At 41.0% G+C, this 13,905-nt stretch overlaps 1 protein-coding gene across 10 annotated transcripts; it reads left to right on the top strand.

Annotated features, from left to right (window-relative positions):
* The first annotated feature begins 3,250 nt into the window (after positions 1-3,250).
* Positions 3,251-13,189, top strand: dlat (dihydrolipoamide S-acetyltransferase (E2 component of pyruvate dehydrogenase complex)). Of its 10 annotated transcripts, none has more exons than XM_030781185.1 (14): positions 3,251-3,639; positions 4,383-4,451; positions 4,676-4,800; positions 5,965-6,118; positions 6,679-6,805; positions 7,255-7,430; positions 9,196-9,352; positions 9,697-9,758; positions 10,175-10,285; positions 10,377-10,484; positions 10,726-10,844; positions 11,472-11,634; positions 12,017-12,153; positions 12,396-13,189. In XM_030781185.1, the coding sequence occupies exons 1-14, from the start codon at positions 3,370-3,372 to the stop codon at positions 12,523-12,525; spliced, it is 1,908 nt and encodes a 635-aa protein (XP_030637045.1). In that variant the 5' UTR covers positions 3,251-3,369; the 3' UTR covers positions 12,526-13,189. The 10 variants fall into 10 exon arrangements, with proteins under 10 accessions (XP_030637045.1, XP_030637043.1, XP_030637044.1 ...); XM_030781183.1 differs by having other exon boundaries at positions 4,350-4,451; positions 9,697-9,755; XM_030781184.1 differs by having other exon boundaries at positions 4,350-4,451; positions 11,493-11,634.
* Positions 13,190-13,905: the final 716 nt, after the last annotated feature.

Below are 13,905 nucleotides of genomic sequence, written 5' to 3'. Positions count from 1 at the left end.
AAATCTGTGTGCCAAAATACTGAAAAGCACTGTGTCAAGGCAGATTTTTTTGGGGGGGCAAGAACTCCTGTTCTTATTTCAAGAACCCTCCTGTTGTATGTGTCTTTTATCCTCCACATATAAACTTCATCGCAGAGTCCTAGTTTCCTCTCTCATAGCGGAAAGAAGAGAACTACTGATAAAGGGACACAAACAGTTTTCATAGGTGGATATGTGGAGCGCCTGAAAACATCTTTGCTTCACTTCTTCTGTCAGCTTTAGTGTTACATCTGTCACCAAGGCAAGAGTATTTGGTAGTGTCAAAAGCAGTGAAGTTTTCTTTTTTTCAACCTCTTTAATTGTGCCAAATCACAGGTATCCAGCAAACTTTTCACTGTGACTAGAATAAGCTTTTTATGCTTCCAGAACTGCTTGTCGTGAAACAGTGTTTCTCGCCACCGATGGAAAATAGCAGAATGTTTGCTAGACACTTTTAAAATGTACAATTTTGAATGAGACAAGCATTTTCAAAAAGCATTAGCACAAAGGACTGAATGTTAAAACAAAAGGAGTGGAGAGTACCAAGTCGTATGAGAGTTTTGTAGGCAAAGTTTAAAAGGCAAATTTTGATTTTTCTTTTACTTTTTTTTTGATCAAGTTGCCTGTGTATGAGATTTTTTTTTGTTTTTTACTGGTAATCAGAAGATCTCTTATTTTGGTATGTTAGTACTAACGTGTGTAGTGTGGATGCTCAAGAGATTACAGTACAAAATGTCTGTAATATTGTTTTGTCACGAAACATGACAAGTTGTTACATCAGTTCTGCACATCATACCTTAGCTGTGCTGAAGGAGAGTACTGTAACTATTGATGTAGCTTTCTGAGTTTCCGGTGAAACCCAAGGGTGTTTGTGATATTAGCCTCAACAAAAGACTTTTTCCCTCATCCAAGTTTTAGTGATGCAGCCCTGTCTCTTCAGTGCCCACTTTGAATGTTTTACAAAAAAAAAAAAAAAAAAAGCATTGTGATTTCCCTTCTTTGTGGAACACTGTACGAGGAGCGAACCACTTTAATACCGTTCTGTGTGTCCATCAACCCCCAGGATGACAGCAGCAGGTGGGGAAATGGTCCTTTCTGACCATTTAAGTATTTTGCTTGAATGACTTTTAGGGTTTAGAGAGGTAGGGACCAGTGGACTGTCATTTATTTATGTTTCATATCTGTTTACCGTTAACCTTGACTGTTTACCATTGACCTTCACTGATATATACACTCCCATCGTCACTTGGCTTCTCAACACAAAATCATAAAGGTTCAGATTTTAAATTGTGGACATAGACTCACAATGACATGAACGATATTTTATAATATGAAAGAGAAAGAAGAGCCACTGTGTACTATAACAGCAGAATCCGATGGGCAAGAAGATTGTTCATGTAGCACCTTGTATTTAAGCTGATAGGTTGTAAATAACAAGAGCTGAGGAGAAATTTGTATCATTTTAATTTAATTTTTGTGGTAATATAAGTACATTACCATTGCATTCACTGATCTATCCCTGGAGTTTACAGAAAATGTTATGTGTGCCTGAACTCCCCAGACTTGAACAGAAGAAGAGTTTCCTTATTCAGATTTGTTTTTATCATTTATTTGATATGATCTGATTGTAAATATGCTTAAAGAGAGGCATGATGCTATAATCATTAAAGTTTTAAGTTCTATAACTGAAAGCAAAGTGTTGTGTGAGTGAATAAGTTTGGAGGTGTGTAGCACAGTACTGCACTAAAATGACTGAACTCATTGCTGAAGCCAGTTTCCTGTTGCTTTTTGTATGTTTCAAATTAGAGTAGCTGTGCAGAAAACAGCATTCCCACTGGCAGTACATATTTTGCTCACACCTGACTGAATGGTTATGACTGACCACTTCCCTGATTGGATACAGAGGTGAACCTAATTCTGACTGGTCCTTCCGATATTGACGGAAAAGCTTTACCAAAATGACTGAGTCTATCTGGTACAAGTTTGGATCCACAGTTGGAGGACAACGAATGAAGACTGAAGTCTTACAACGCTGGTTTTGTATGTGTATAAGAGTTTGTTGTATTAGGTGTCATCAGATGTTCCCCAATTTTTTTGACTCTGAAATCAGATGTAAATAGCAAACCTTAGTACTCTTTTCATAATCCAAGTATCCCGATGTGCTCTACATCAAACGCAACCAGCCCTTCACAAATATTTTGGCCAAGCATAATTGATATCCCATATGAAACTGTAAAGACACGGTGAGTGTCATCCAAGGCATTTTTTTTTTAATTTAGTGAATAGTCGTTTTGTTAAAAGCGTACAACCCTCACAGCTACTTAAAACTGAGATTTTCCACTTCTAACATCACCTGTGCGAGAGATGCCAAGTTATATTTTCGAATCCATGTCCTCTGTGTGATGGACCAACACCTCAGGCAAGCTATCGCTTCATTAGACAAAGTACTTTCTCAACTGTACTGAAACTACAGCATGAGAGTGCAGTAATATCGCTGCTAAATCCGTTTACCTGAACAATTTAGCCTTTCCTAACCATCATTACCCGTCAACGACCAAAGTAAAAAGTACTTGAAAGCGTATATGGAAAGTAATGACAAGTTTAAGCATGGTTCGTTAACCTAAAATTCTACCCCGTAAAAACTCTGTTTTCTCACTTTGAGTTTAATACGAGACGGAACTGTAAAAGGAGCAGAAGGCTTCCCGAGCACATTATGCAGCTGTACGTTGCTCTGATGATAGTCTAGTTTTTACGACGTTCTACGACACTTTATGTAGCTTGTTGTAAGGTTGCCATATTGTCTCTTGAAGATAAACTTTAATAAAAATTTAAATGAAAATGGGGCGGATTTTGGCCTTATGTCTATATTAAAGTTTTTGGCGTTTTGTTTATATCATATGACGATTTTAAAATTCATGTGCGAAGATCCTGAAAATATTAGCCGAAGTGTTCAAAATATTTTTTTATAATAACTATGCACGATAAATAGAATACATTTAAATAATACAACAAATCGGTTTTGCTAAGCTAACTGTAAATTTTACCTCTTTGTGGATCTTAAAATTTAAAGTTTGTGCCCAAATTTTGTATCAATTTCAGGATGGAAGATGCAGTTAACAGTCAAGGAAAAGGAATTGTCATAGGTAATGGCAACCCGTAGTATTGAACAGAGGACGATTGGAAGGAGAGCCGTAAACTGTGATGTTTTGGACCGGGGAGGTCATTGAAAAGTGAGGTTGGGCGGTCCAAATTTCTGGACAAGAAACAAAATTACTACGGTTAGTGTCAGAAACTCTGACACCATAGTAACCTCTCTTGTACCCAAATTTATCTGGAAATTCTTACAGCAAAATGTTGCGTTTAGTACTGCGAGTGCGGCCATCTGTCTCTCTAGCTCGACCCAGTGTCTTATCGGGCCCTACTGCTAGTTCTAGATCTGGACCAGCGAGAAGTCATCTCAAGAGAAACCATTATTCTGGTCCTGCTCGAATAAGGACCGCAAGCAATGGAAGATATTTTTACAACAGCATCCTCAGCAACAGAACATGTGTCCTGCAGCAAAACCAAACTGCAAGTATTAGTTCAAGCAAACGACTTTACAGTTTACCACCTCATCAGAAGGTAATCACTAGCCAGATGGCTACTCTTGTTCGTTCTATGTTACAATCATTTATGTTTGTGTACAAATGTCATTAAGATGCTATCTCAAAGATTTTGTATCGTTTATCCAAATATTATTCTTTAAATGTCATATTTTGACTGTCTGTCCCTGCTTGTCATTTAGCCTTTAGCCCTACCGAAGTGCCATTTGTCGTATTGCGTATGAATACAGCATGTTATGAAAGTTTTTTTTTCTTACATTAAAATATGTGCAGAAGGGTCTCTGCAGATCATTATGTGACGTACACGTTGCTTAGCGAATAATATCGTCCTCACTGTTTTTTTAAATGTCACCTTCAGGACAAAGCACTGTGAAATGGGGTTTTGCCATCAAGTACTTCTGCCTGAAGCGCTGTAGTAGCATTTACAAAGCAAATGTAACAAAGCAACTGTCGTTTAAAACAGTTAGATTAAAGATACAGGGCCAACTTACGATGATGCCCAACTTTAACTCCTTGGCCAGGTCCGATGCCATTTGTCTTGCCCGTGGTCGCGACAGTGTATGGCACTTCACAGCAGATTGTGTTCTGTTCTTCAGTGGTAGATAAATAGTTTGTATGTACCATAGTTAAAATACAAAACAAATGACGATCATCCATGACACAGTGGGTGAGACCATACAAAAGTGATGTCTGATGTATGTGTAAAACTCTGACTTTTCATGGACACAGGTTGAGCTTCCTGCTCTGTCACCCACAATGCAGTTGGGAACCATAGCCCGTTGGGAGAAGAAAGAGGGTGATAAGATCAACGAGGGTGACTTGATCGCTGAGGTGAGGGGTTTTCACACTCTGACACATGGATAAAAAGGACGGTGCATTTTGGCACTGCCCCCTCACTGAAAGACGTTGCAAGAATTTGACTTGATGTTCTTCAGACCTCATATTCTCCAGTAATACTGAACTGTGGTCTCTGGTTTAGCCTCTCTCAACCTGTAGACTCCATTCATTATGACTCTGATGCCTAATGCTCTCCAAACTCATTGTCCGTGGCACAGGTGGAAACAGACAAGGCCACAGTGGGATTTGAGATGCTGGAAGAGTGTTACCTGGCTAAGATTCTGGTGCCAGAGGGGACAAGAGATGTGCCCATAGGAGCAGTTATCTGTATCACTGTGGACAGGTAAGACTATCCAGTGATTGGCCTCCTCTTGTTTTGGTTTTACTCAGTTAAAAAAAGAAAAGAAAAGAAAAGAAGTTTTTATTTAAAGCTATTGTGGTTGTTGCCCTGAAATGTCTGATGTCATGAAACAAATAAACAGTATTTTTGAAAGGATTGTTTTCAGAAATGACAACTAAGGAATGTCATCTTGTAACTTTTATTGCAAATTATGCAATAGTCATTCTTCAGTTGGTCAAAAGGCACTTTCAGTAAAAAGACACACAAAAAAAAAATAACCCAGGGTATTTAATGTTGTCATCAGAAATGCACCTAAGGTTGCTTTGTGAGTTGTAATATTTCTAAAGATTAAGTGTCAGATAAAAGCAGTTAGGCATCTAAGAAAAAAAAAATGACTGTTTCTATTTCTGGTCAGTGACTCTGAGGAAAAACGACAGTGAGTGTGGGAGGTGCAGCATTTGGTATTGTCCTGCTCCTTAAACTGTAACTGACACAAACTGTGGTGTGAGTTTAGTTTAGGACTTTTCTCCACCTGATAAAATGAAAATGGTATTTACTTAGTGATAGTATATGCCTCTCTGGTACTGCATGCCTTGGCACCCCAGTACTGAGGTGTGTACTCCCGTTACTTACTGCATGTGTGGAGATTCATTCCCACTGCCAGCTGGTTCCTCATTTACTAGTTTTCAGATGTACTTTCTTAGAGGAGTGCCTTTTATTGATTTTTCTTTGCTGTAATTTACAAAAGTGGAAAGGAGAAATGAACCAGTAAAAGAATCAGTAAATAAAAGCATAAGTAAAATGATACATGAAAGAACAGTTAAATGAATTAATATTGAATTAAGCAAATATAAACGCATCCTAAAAAAGTGGTAGATTTTGTCTCAGTCCCTATCCTAAATGCATTTTTTTTTTACGTTAATTTAAGATTGTGGATGTGTCCTTCCACATGTACTGAAGTTCATTTTGACATCAGTTACTTCATATCAGGGAATGTTTCCTCAAAAGCTAACTGTGAACACTCGTCCAAGTTAGCAACAGTAACCAAAGATGGGCAGGGCTTAGTGGAGCATAAATTGACCAATAAATGACCGTCATCAATTTGCACTCTTCATTCTCCATCTGATGATCCATCAGATCTGACCCTGTAACTTTTTTCCCTGTCAGCGCTGACCTCATCCCTGCGTTTAAGGACGTCACCTTAGACTCATTGGCTGCTGCTGCTCCATCTGCTGCTGCTGCAGCACCTCCTCCTCCATCTCCACCACCTGCTGCTGCTCCCACCCAGGCTCCTGGCAGCTCCTACCCACCTCACATGAAGGTCGGCCACACTGGGGGGAAAAAAAAAAAAAGAGTGTCACTTAGTCACATGACCTATAAACCAAATCCCAAATGACTCTGTAAATGGGTTCAAAGTCTTTAGAAAGAAATCAGCCAAACTCCAGCCTCAGTCCAGAACCTAGAATAGATAGCGGCCATTTATTAGGATCTCTTTTTTAGGATTTGTTTGACCTCTGGTGGGCCTAATGCTGAGTTACCGAAGTCCTTGCATTTACCTTAACAATTATTCATTTATCAGATGCTTTTATCCAAAGCAACTTCCAAGACGGACAGGATACAAACCAAGCATAAAGCCGTTAAGGAGCTGTCTGTTACATAAGTGTCACTGCTAAGGTCACTCTTAGACCAGACCTTGAAGCCAGTGCATATTGCTAAACTGTTTCCAGTCTGATAAAAGGGTCCCAGTGGCGAGAACAGGCCTCAGGAGCACGGATATGGCCATTTGTTTTGGATCTGGCACTTGTCTTGCGGTGCTTTATGATGGAAGCGATTCAGAAAAGGGCAAATATACGTGCTGATACTCCTCTCTGTTTGCTGTAGGTGCTGCTCCCAGCTCTCTCTCCCACCATGACTATGGGCACAGTCCAGCGCTGGGAGAAGAAGGTGGGAGAGAAGTTGAGTGAGGGGGACCTGTTGGCTGAGATTGAGACAGACAAAGCTACCATCGGTGAGTTTTTAACTCTCTGACTTTAATGAGTCCCTTTCCACACACCTTCCTTGTTTTAAAAAGAACGCTGCATTTAACTTCTGTAATTTCACACACACTGTGTTGCATCTGCAGCAGATAGGAACTGAACAGAACACAACACCATTCTGAAACTGTTATCAGAATCTGTTATCATTCCTGATAACTCACTAGACAGCTCTTATTTCTCTATCAAACTGTTATTAATTTCAGTAGTTAAACTTTGGTCCCGGTGTACTCTTAAAGAGAAAATCATGTCTGCTCAATGTGCATACTTGTGTGGCGTTGAGTGTGAGGCACTAAGCCTAAGATTTTCTGTGGAAGGTGTTGAAAGTGTAAAACTACAGAGTTTTGAGTGGACAGAGGATAAATGAAATGTAGGTTAATGCAGGAAAATTTGAAGAGTGATCCTTGTGCTATGTATGATTCAGGGTTTGAGGTACAAGAGGAGGGTTACCTGGCAAAGATCATGATTGCTGAGGGAACGAGGGATGTGCCCCTGGGTACTCCTCTCTGCATCATCGTGGAGAAAGAGGAGGACATCAAAGCCTTCGCCGATTATGTGGAAACAGGAGTAGTGTCCACTCCTCCCCCAGCACCCACACCGGTAATCAACAAATGAATCATACTGCCTCTTTAAGTGTTATAACTGTCTATGACACTGCTGTGTGCTGTTATATGTTCTCATTTTGAGTGGGTTCTGTTGTCGGTATAGGAAGTTTAGGAGCCTGGGCATTTGTCAGCTTTGACATTATTGACATTGTAAACAGTGACGTTTGACTGGTCAATAATGACTAGGTTAGAAGTGTGCTGTAGACACGGTTCTGTGCAAAGTCTTGCAGATTAATGGGTGAAGTCATGGCTCCAATGTGTCATTGTGTCACAGATGATTTCTCAGGGTGTGCTTTGGTAACCAAGATCACAGCGTTTTTAGCATCAGCTGTGTCCTCAAAAGCAAGAGAACTGTTGACTTTGGTTTAAGACAGAGAGATATTCATACTCAAAAGTACAATCACTGGGCAGACTTTTCCCTCCCTTTTTAATAATTCCGTTTCTTTTTGAAGAACGCTCAAAGATTTCAGCTCTCAAGATTTTCTCCGTTTTACCCCCTTGTACTGTAACAGAGTCTCTCTTAATAAACGAGGCCCCAGGTTTGCTGTTGTCGGTTAGTCAAGTGTTGCTCAGCAGTCATGCGCACAGGGATGATAATGGTATTGCTGGAGCCTGTGTGGCACAGAACTAAATTAGTTCTCCCGTCCTCACTGGGGTCGGGAGTTCAGATCTCAGAGATACCTCAGGCCTGGCCAAGCAGCGTAGAGAACATGAGTTGTCCGTGTTCTGAGAGCACCAGCCCCACAGGGTTTGATCCCTGTCTTCACAGTCCAGCCACTCGCGGGTGTCAGTCTGATCCATACACTGTTACTGGACATAAAACAGAGAGAAAACAGCATGGGCCTACATGCACTCCATTCTCGTGTAGATGTTTGTAAACTATACAGATGAAAGAGAAGCGGTGGTTTGTGTTGCGTGATTCAGAACATGGTAGTTTTTCAGTCTCTCATTTTGCCACCGTGGCTGCCCCTTGGCTGGGTCTTATGATACTGTGTAATTGGCTGTTGCAGGTTGGGAGAAAAACAGACAGAAAAAATACAACATACTTACAAAATGATAATCTTATCACCGAAGATATTTACTGTGCGTCAGCGGCTTAAAAATAAGGAATAATGAAAAATGAAATTTTGAAAAGGTGCCAGAGGCTGAATTTTGCATTTGGACTTTCCTTTTTTTTTGGTCATGAATATTTCATCCCACTAGTTTCATGCACCAATGAACTCTCTGTGCTCAAAAACAGTGTGAGCGTGGCAGTTTGTTCTTTTGATTTAGCATCATTGTCCTCAACTTTTAGCATTGTTGTGACAGTTTGGAAAAACTTGTCTCTCTAGTAATATGGGCGTGTCATATTGTAGGAATGGGGAAAATAGGTGGACTAGGAGGGTCACATGTGAATAATCCTTAATTCAGTCAGATTTGTTGTCCTTTCCAGTAAATCTCCACCAGTTTTTGTGACAGTGCAGAAACATGCTCTAGCAGACCAGTTCAGCTATACAGTACCTACAAGTGACTCCAAACCAGGCACACTTATCATATGACTGTGCAGCTATTGTTTAAACTAAAATGTATTGTAGTTTGATGCATTGCTGTTTAAATGTCATTATTCTTTGAATAGATTGAAAGCAGATCATTTTCCTAACTCTGAAGACATAAGACATAGTTGTACATTAAGTATGAATGTGTAGTGTCATACACAGACAGTAAATAAAGTGTTCATCTAACTTGACAGTTAATCACCTTTGTGACCTCCTCTCCTCTAGGTGGCGCCACCTCCACCTGCGGCAGCGCCTGCTGCTCCCACCCCAGCTCCAGCTGCACCTGCTGCTCCTGCTGCACCCAGGAAGGGGAGAGTGTTTGCCAGCCCTCTGGCTAAGAAACTAGCAGCAGAGAAGGGCATTGATCTTGGCCAGGTCACCGGTGGGTATAGACACCTCCGCGCCTTTATTTTTACACATACCAGTTTATGCCCAGACGTGCATACATAACTGATCCTTTCTCTACCATAACTTTAACTGGAATAGTAATAATTCTCAGTTATCTTTCAGTCGTTGGGGTAACACTAAAAGTCAGCTCAAATGGAATCTGACTTATGGAATAAACTTTACCCTAGAATATGAAGTCTGGCATTAGCTGCCCCTTTTGTTGGCAGTATGTGAAACTGCATGGCTCTTTTCTCAGGCACATGTCTTTATCTCTCGTGGACTGCTCTTCTCCTCTCATAGACTGACTCGTTTTTCCTGTTCTCCGCTGTGTTCTCACAGGCACTGGACCAGACGGCAGGGTCACAAGGAAAGACATTGAGTCGTTTGTCCCCCCCAAGGCTGCACTGGTGAGACCCCCAAACCTCAACATCAAAGATACAGACACTTAGTCCAGCCCAAGAGTGGTTCTTTGTCCTGTGCATGTCTTATGGAATGCTTAGGAATTTAGCCAATTCAGCCACTATCATAATGTCTAAGTCTTTTCCAGTTTCCCCACATATTTTATCATTTTTACACATATTTTTGTTAATGCACTGGATAATGAACTGAGAAAAACACATTTTAAGTATTTGACACACTTCAAACTTTTAACACAGATTTATCTTTTAAACACAGATTAGCATTTCTACTTTTCTCCTATTTGATCTTGAATGCGTGTATTCCATCAAATGTAATAGGCCATAAATGAAGTTAGAATGATTGTCAAGTCTCATTGTCATAGCCACTTGTTCTGGGTTCCCTGTCCTACTCTCTCAAGGCTCCGCCTGCTGCTGCACCTACACCCAGCGCTCCACCTGCAGCCGCTCCAGCCGTCGGCGCCGTGCCAACGGGCACCTTCACGGACATCCCCATCAGCAACATCCGCAGAGTAAGATTCACCATCTCTCTCTCTCTCTCTCTCTCTCTCTCTCTTTTCTTTCATCTTCCGTCCTTTAACCTTGTCCTCTCTCACTGTTCAGGTTATTGCTCAGAGGCTGATGCAGTCGAAGCAGACGATCCCACATTACTATTTGTCTGTTGATGTGAAAATGGACCAAGTTCTGGAGCTCAGGAGAGAACTCAATGAGGTGAGTTGTCTGAAAGGATCAATCCAAATACACTGCTGGGGAGATGGTGCTCTTTACGAAGGCTTGTATTCGGTGTAGTCTTTGCATTTAGTTGCACAGCACAAAGTATTAAATCGTATTTTGCGGTAGGCTACAAGCTTATAAATCAATATTTTTGATTTGTAACTTATATGAACTGCTATTGGACCTCATTCCTTTTTTTTTCCTGACGCTGTCTGTCAACATCCTTTCTTTCATTCAGGAATTAAAATCCAAAAATATCAAACTGTCAGTCAATGATTTCATCATTAAGGCTTCGGCGTTGGCATGTCTGGAGGTGCCTGAGGCAAACTCTTCGTGGATGGACACAGTGATCCGACAGTGAGTAACAGCTCTCTCTCTCTCTCTCTCTCTCTCTCTCTCTCTCTCTCTCTCTCTCTCTCTCTCTCTCTCTCTCTCTCTCTCTCTCTCCATATCACTGCCTCCCCACAAGAATGCAGCTTCGTTCCTTAAGTACACACCACTCGTCTGAACAGTTCAGTTGTATTGTTAGCTCAGACCCTAAAACAAGTGGGAAGTTCATCTACTTTAGAATGGCAGGCCACACAAAGTGCTTGTGTTAATGGTGTCCAAACGCTGCACAGACAAGCAGACTTTCACGAACCTATAAGGATAAAGACCTTCTTATAATGTCAGTCAGATATATAAAGAAATATAAGGCTTTTCAAATACATTGGAGGTGCCTTAAATTCTATTCATTCTCTAATTCAAGTTTTTTTATATAATTTGGTTTTTGTAGTTGATATTAAATACACTATTGACATTTGAATCTTTTGCATTGTGAACCGCATCATTTTTTTTGTTGTTTTTTAACCCTACGTGTGTGTCACTGGAGCACCGGAGCCTTTTGATTTGAGGCGTGTTGTGTTGTTTATCCGTGTGAGAAGACCAGAGTCTCTGTGAAGCTGATACAGTCCCTCATGCGTTCCGTTCACTCTTCTCCTACAGAAACCACGTGGTGGACGTCAGCGTCGCCGTTAGCACGGCCAACGGCCTCATCACTCCTATAGTTTTCAATGCCCACATTAAGGGCCTGGCAGCCATCAGCACAGACGTGGCCACCCTGGCTGCCAAAGCACGCGAGGGCAAACTGCAGCCGCACGAATTCCAGGTGAGTGTCTCATAAGGCCTGTAACACCGTGAGGTAAGATGTTAGGTAACGTGTTAAACTGGGACAGAATTCATGTCAGGACTAGATTTTGTTGTATGTACCATAGATATCTGGATTTCTTTTTAAGAACTCCAGGGCTCTCAGTGATGGCGTGATAACCTAACGTGCATGCGGTTACTTGAATGAAATTGCCAGGCACTTAGCAGTATATAGTTTAGAATATGGCATGCCTTTAGAATAGGTCTAATCTGTCAACATTTACTGTGCATGACTGTAAGAGAGCCAAACAAGGTTCACGTGTCTGAATAACTTGTAGCTGGAAAACATACACTGAAGGCATATTTTTTTATGTGTGGTTTTTTTTTTTTTTTTTTGCTTTCAGGGTGGTACGTTCACAATCTCCAATTTGGGCATGTTCGGCATCAAGAATTTCTCAGCCATTATCAACCCCCCTCAGGCCTGCATTCTGGCCGTGGGAGGCTCAGAGAAGAGGCTGCTGCCTGCAGACAATGAGAAAGGGTGAGTGAACAAGACGGTGTAAAACAAGGAGAAAGTGAGAGAGTGTAAGTGTGAAATTGCGGTCAGATGCTTTGGAGTTTGTTTGATGGCTCTCACATACGTGTGCGTCTGCGTAAGAAAGAGAGAGGTGTGGAGCGCGTGGTTAATTAAGAGAGACAGAGAGAGAAAGAAAATTTGAATTTTGAAAATCTGTGGTTGGTCGCTTGTACATGCCTTTTTTTGTCCTCCCCTGTGTGTTTCAGGTTTGACGTGGCCAACATGATGTCAGTGACTCTGAGCTGCGACCACAGGGTTGTGGACGGAGCGGTGGGCGCCCAGTGGCTGGCCCAGTTCCGCAGGCTCCTAGAGAAACCTGTCACCATGCTCCTCTAGCCCAATCAGGTCCGCACCCATTAACCCACATTAACACGGAGGACTTCCAGACCGCACTCCAAGGTCTCACTCTCCTCCTTTAGAATTATGCTAGACTCTATCTCTTCCTCTTTTCCCTCCCGGTTCTTTCTCTAAATTGCATTCGCCCATACTGTATCTACAGAGATGTGATGTACCAAGGCCCAGATAACCCTCTCAGTCAGAAAGATGTTGTTTTAGGTCAATTAGTAGTGTTTGACATCTGATGGTGTTGATTGACGTGGCATTCTTTTTCTGTCAGGACATTGTTACATGCAGCGCTAAATGTTCGTTAGCGATGAGAATAGGGGATAAAGAGACTGTCGGAAGTCTCCTTACATCATCCACCATGTCCTGGATCCTCTTTCTGCTCTCTCACTGTATGTGTAAAGCAGTTAGCGACTTAAGAGAGATTTTGGCGAAGACCACGGTATTATTTGAACGTTTCCAAAGAGAGATAGTATCGTACAAGACTTGATGTTGGGCTTGTATGTGTAAACTCATCCAGTGACATGTTTCTTCTTGAATAATTTTAAGGGATAAAATATCTTTATGTAGAGGGATGGAGTATGTTATGAGAGTTATATTTTTTTCTGATGGTCCTCTGTACGCACAGCACTTGCTCCATAGAGCGTTATCAAAGTGAAAATCTTCTGACTACACTCCCCTCCACCCCCCCCCCCTCCAGGCTGTACATACAACGCAGAGTCATTTCCACTCAGATTCCCCTGGTGGTTCTATAAAAATGCTGGGTATCAGTTTATTTATTATAACTATCACTCCGGACAAAGCATGGTAGTGCCTTGTTCTGTGTCCACTTTCCTCTTTTAAAAATGGGGCAGTCTTGTTTTTGTCGTTGTTGGGGTTTTTTTTTTTGTTTGTTTGTTTTTTTTTTTTGGATAGTTATTTTATTCTGTATTTTACAACACACAGACGTGCTGAGGTGGGTGAATTGCTTTCATAAATAATCAAAAACAAAAGCTCCAAACAGAGGATTTAAACTTAACCTAAAAGAGTTGCCACAGACTGCCAAGATGGTTACTGTTTCTATCTGTGTGCAAGCCAAGAGTTATAAGAAAAAATAAATCAACTCTGAGTCCAGCTTCTTGTCACAAGGGAAAAAAAAACATAAAATGTTAAACATGTTCGAGTTGCAATAAACTGATAGAAATGAACTTACGTTTGCCTCTTATTTTCTCCAGTAACTGTTAGCTCAAATGTATGTGGTGGCTGATGTTATTTTTTTTTTCTTGACTGGTCAAAAACGACGTATAAAATGTAATGTCTTGTATGTAATGTAATGTCTTAGAGGTACTCGTTTAAATACATATGTTATTTCAGCTATTGTGCTATGTATACGTG

Source organism: Chanos chanos, chromosome 8, assembly GCF_902362185.1.
Source record: "Chanos chanos chromosome 8, fChaCha1.1, whole genome shotgun sequence".
NCBI classification, from domain to species: Eukaryota; Metazoa; Chordata; class Actinopteri; order Gonorynchiformes; family Chanidae; genus Chanos; species Chanos chanos.
Note: the sequence above shows the minus strand (reverse complement) of the source record. Positions and strands in the feature narration are given on the sequence as shown.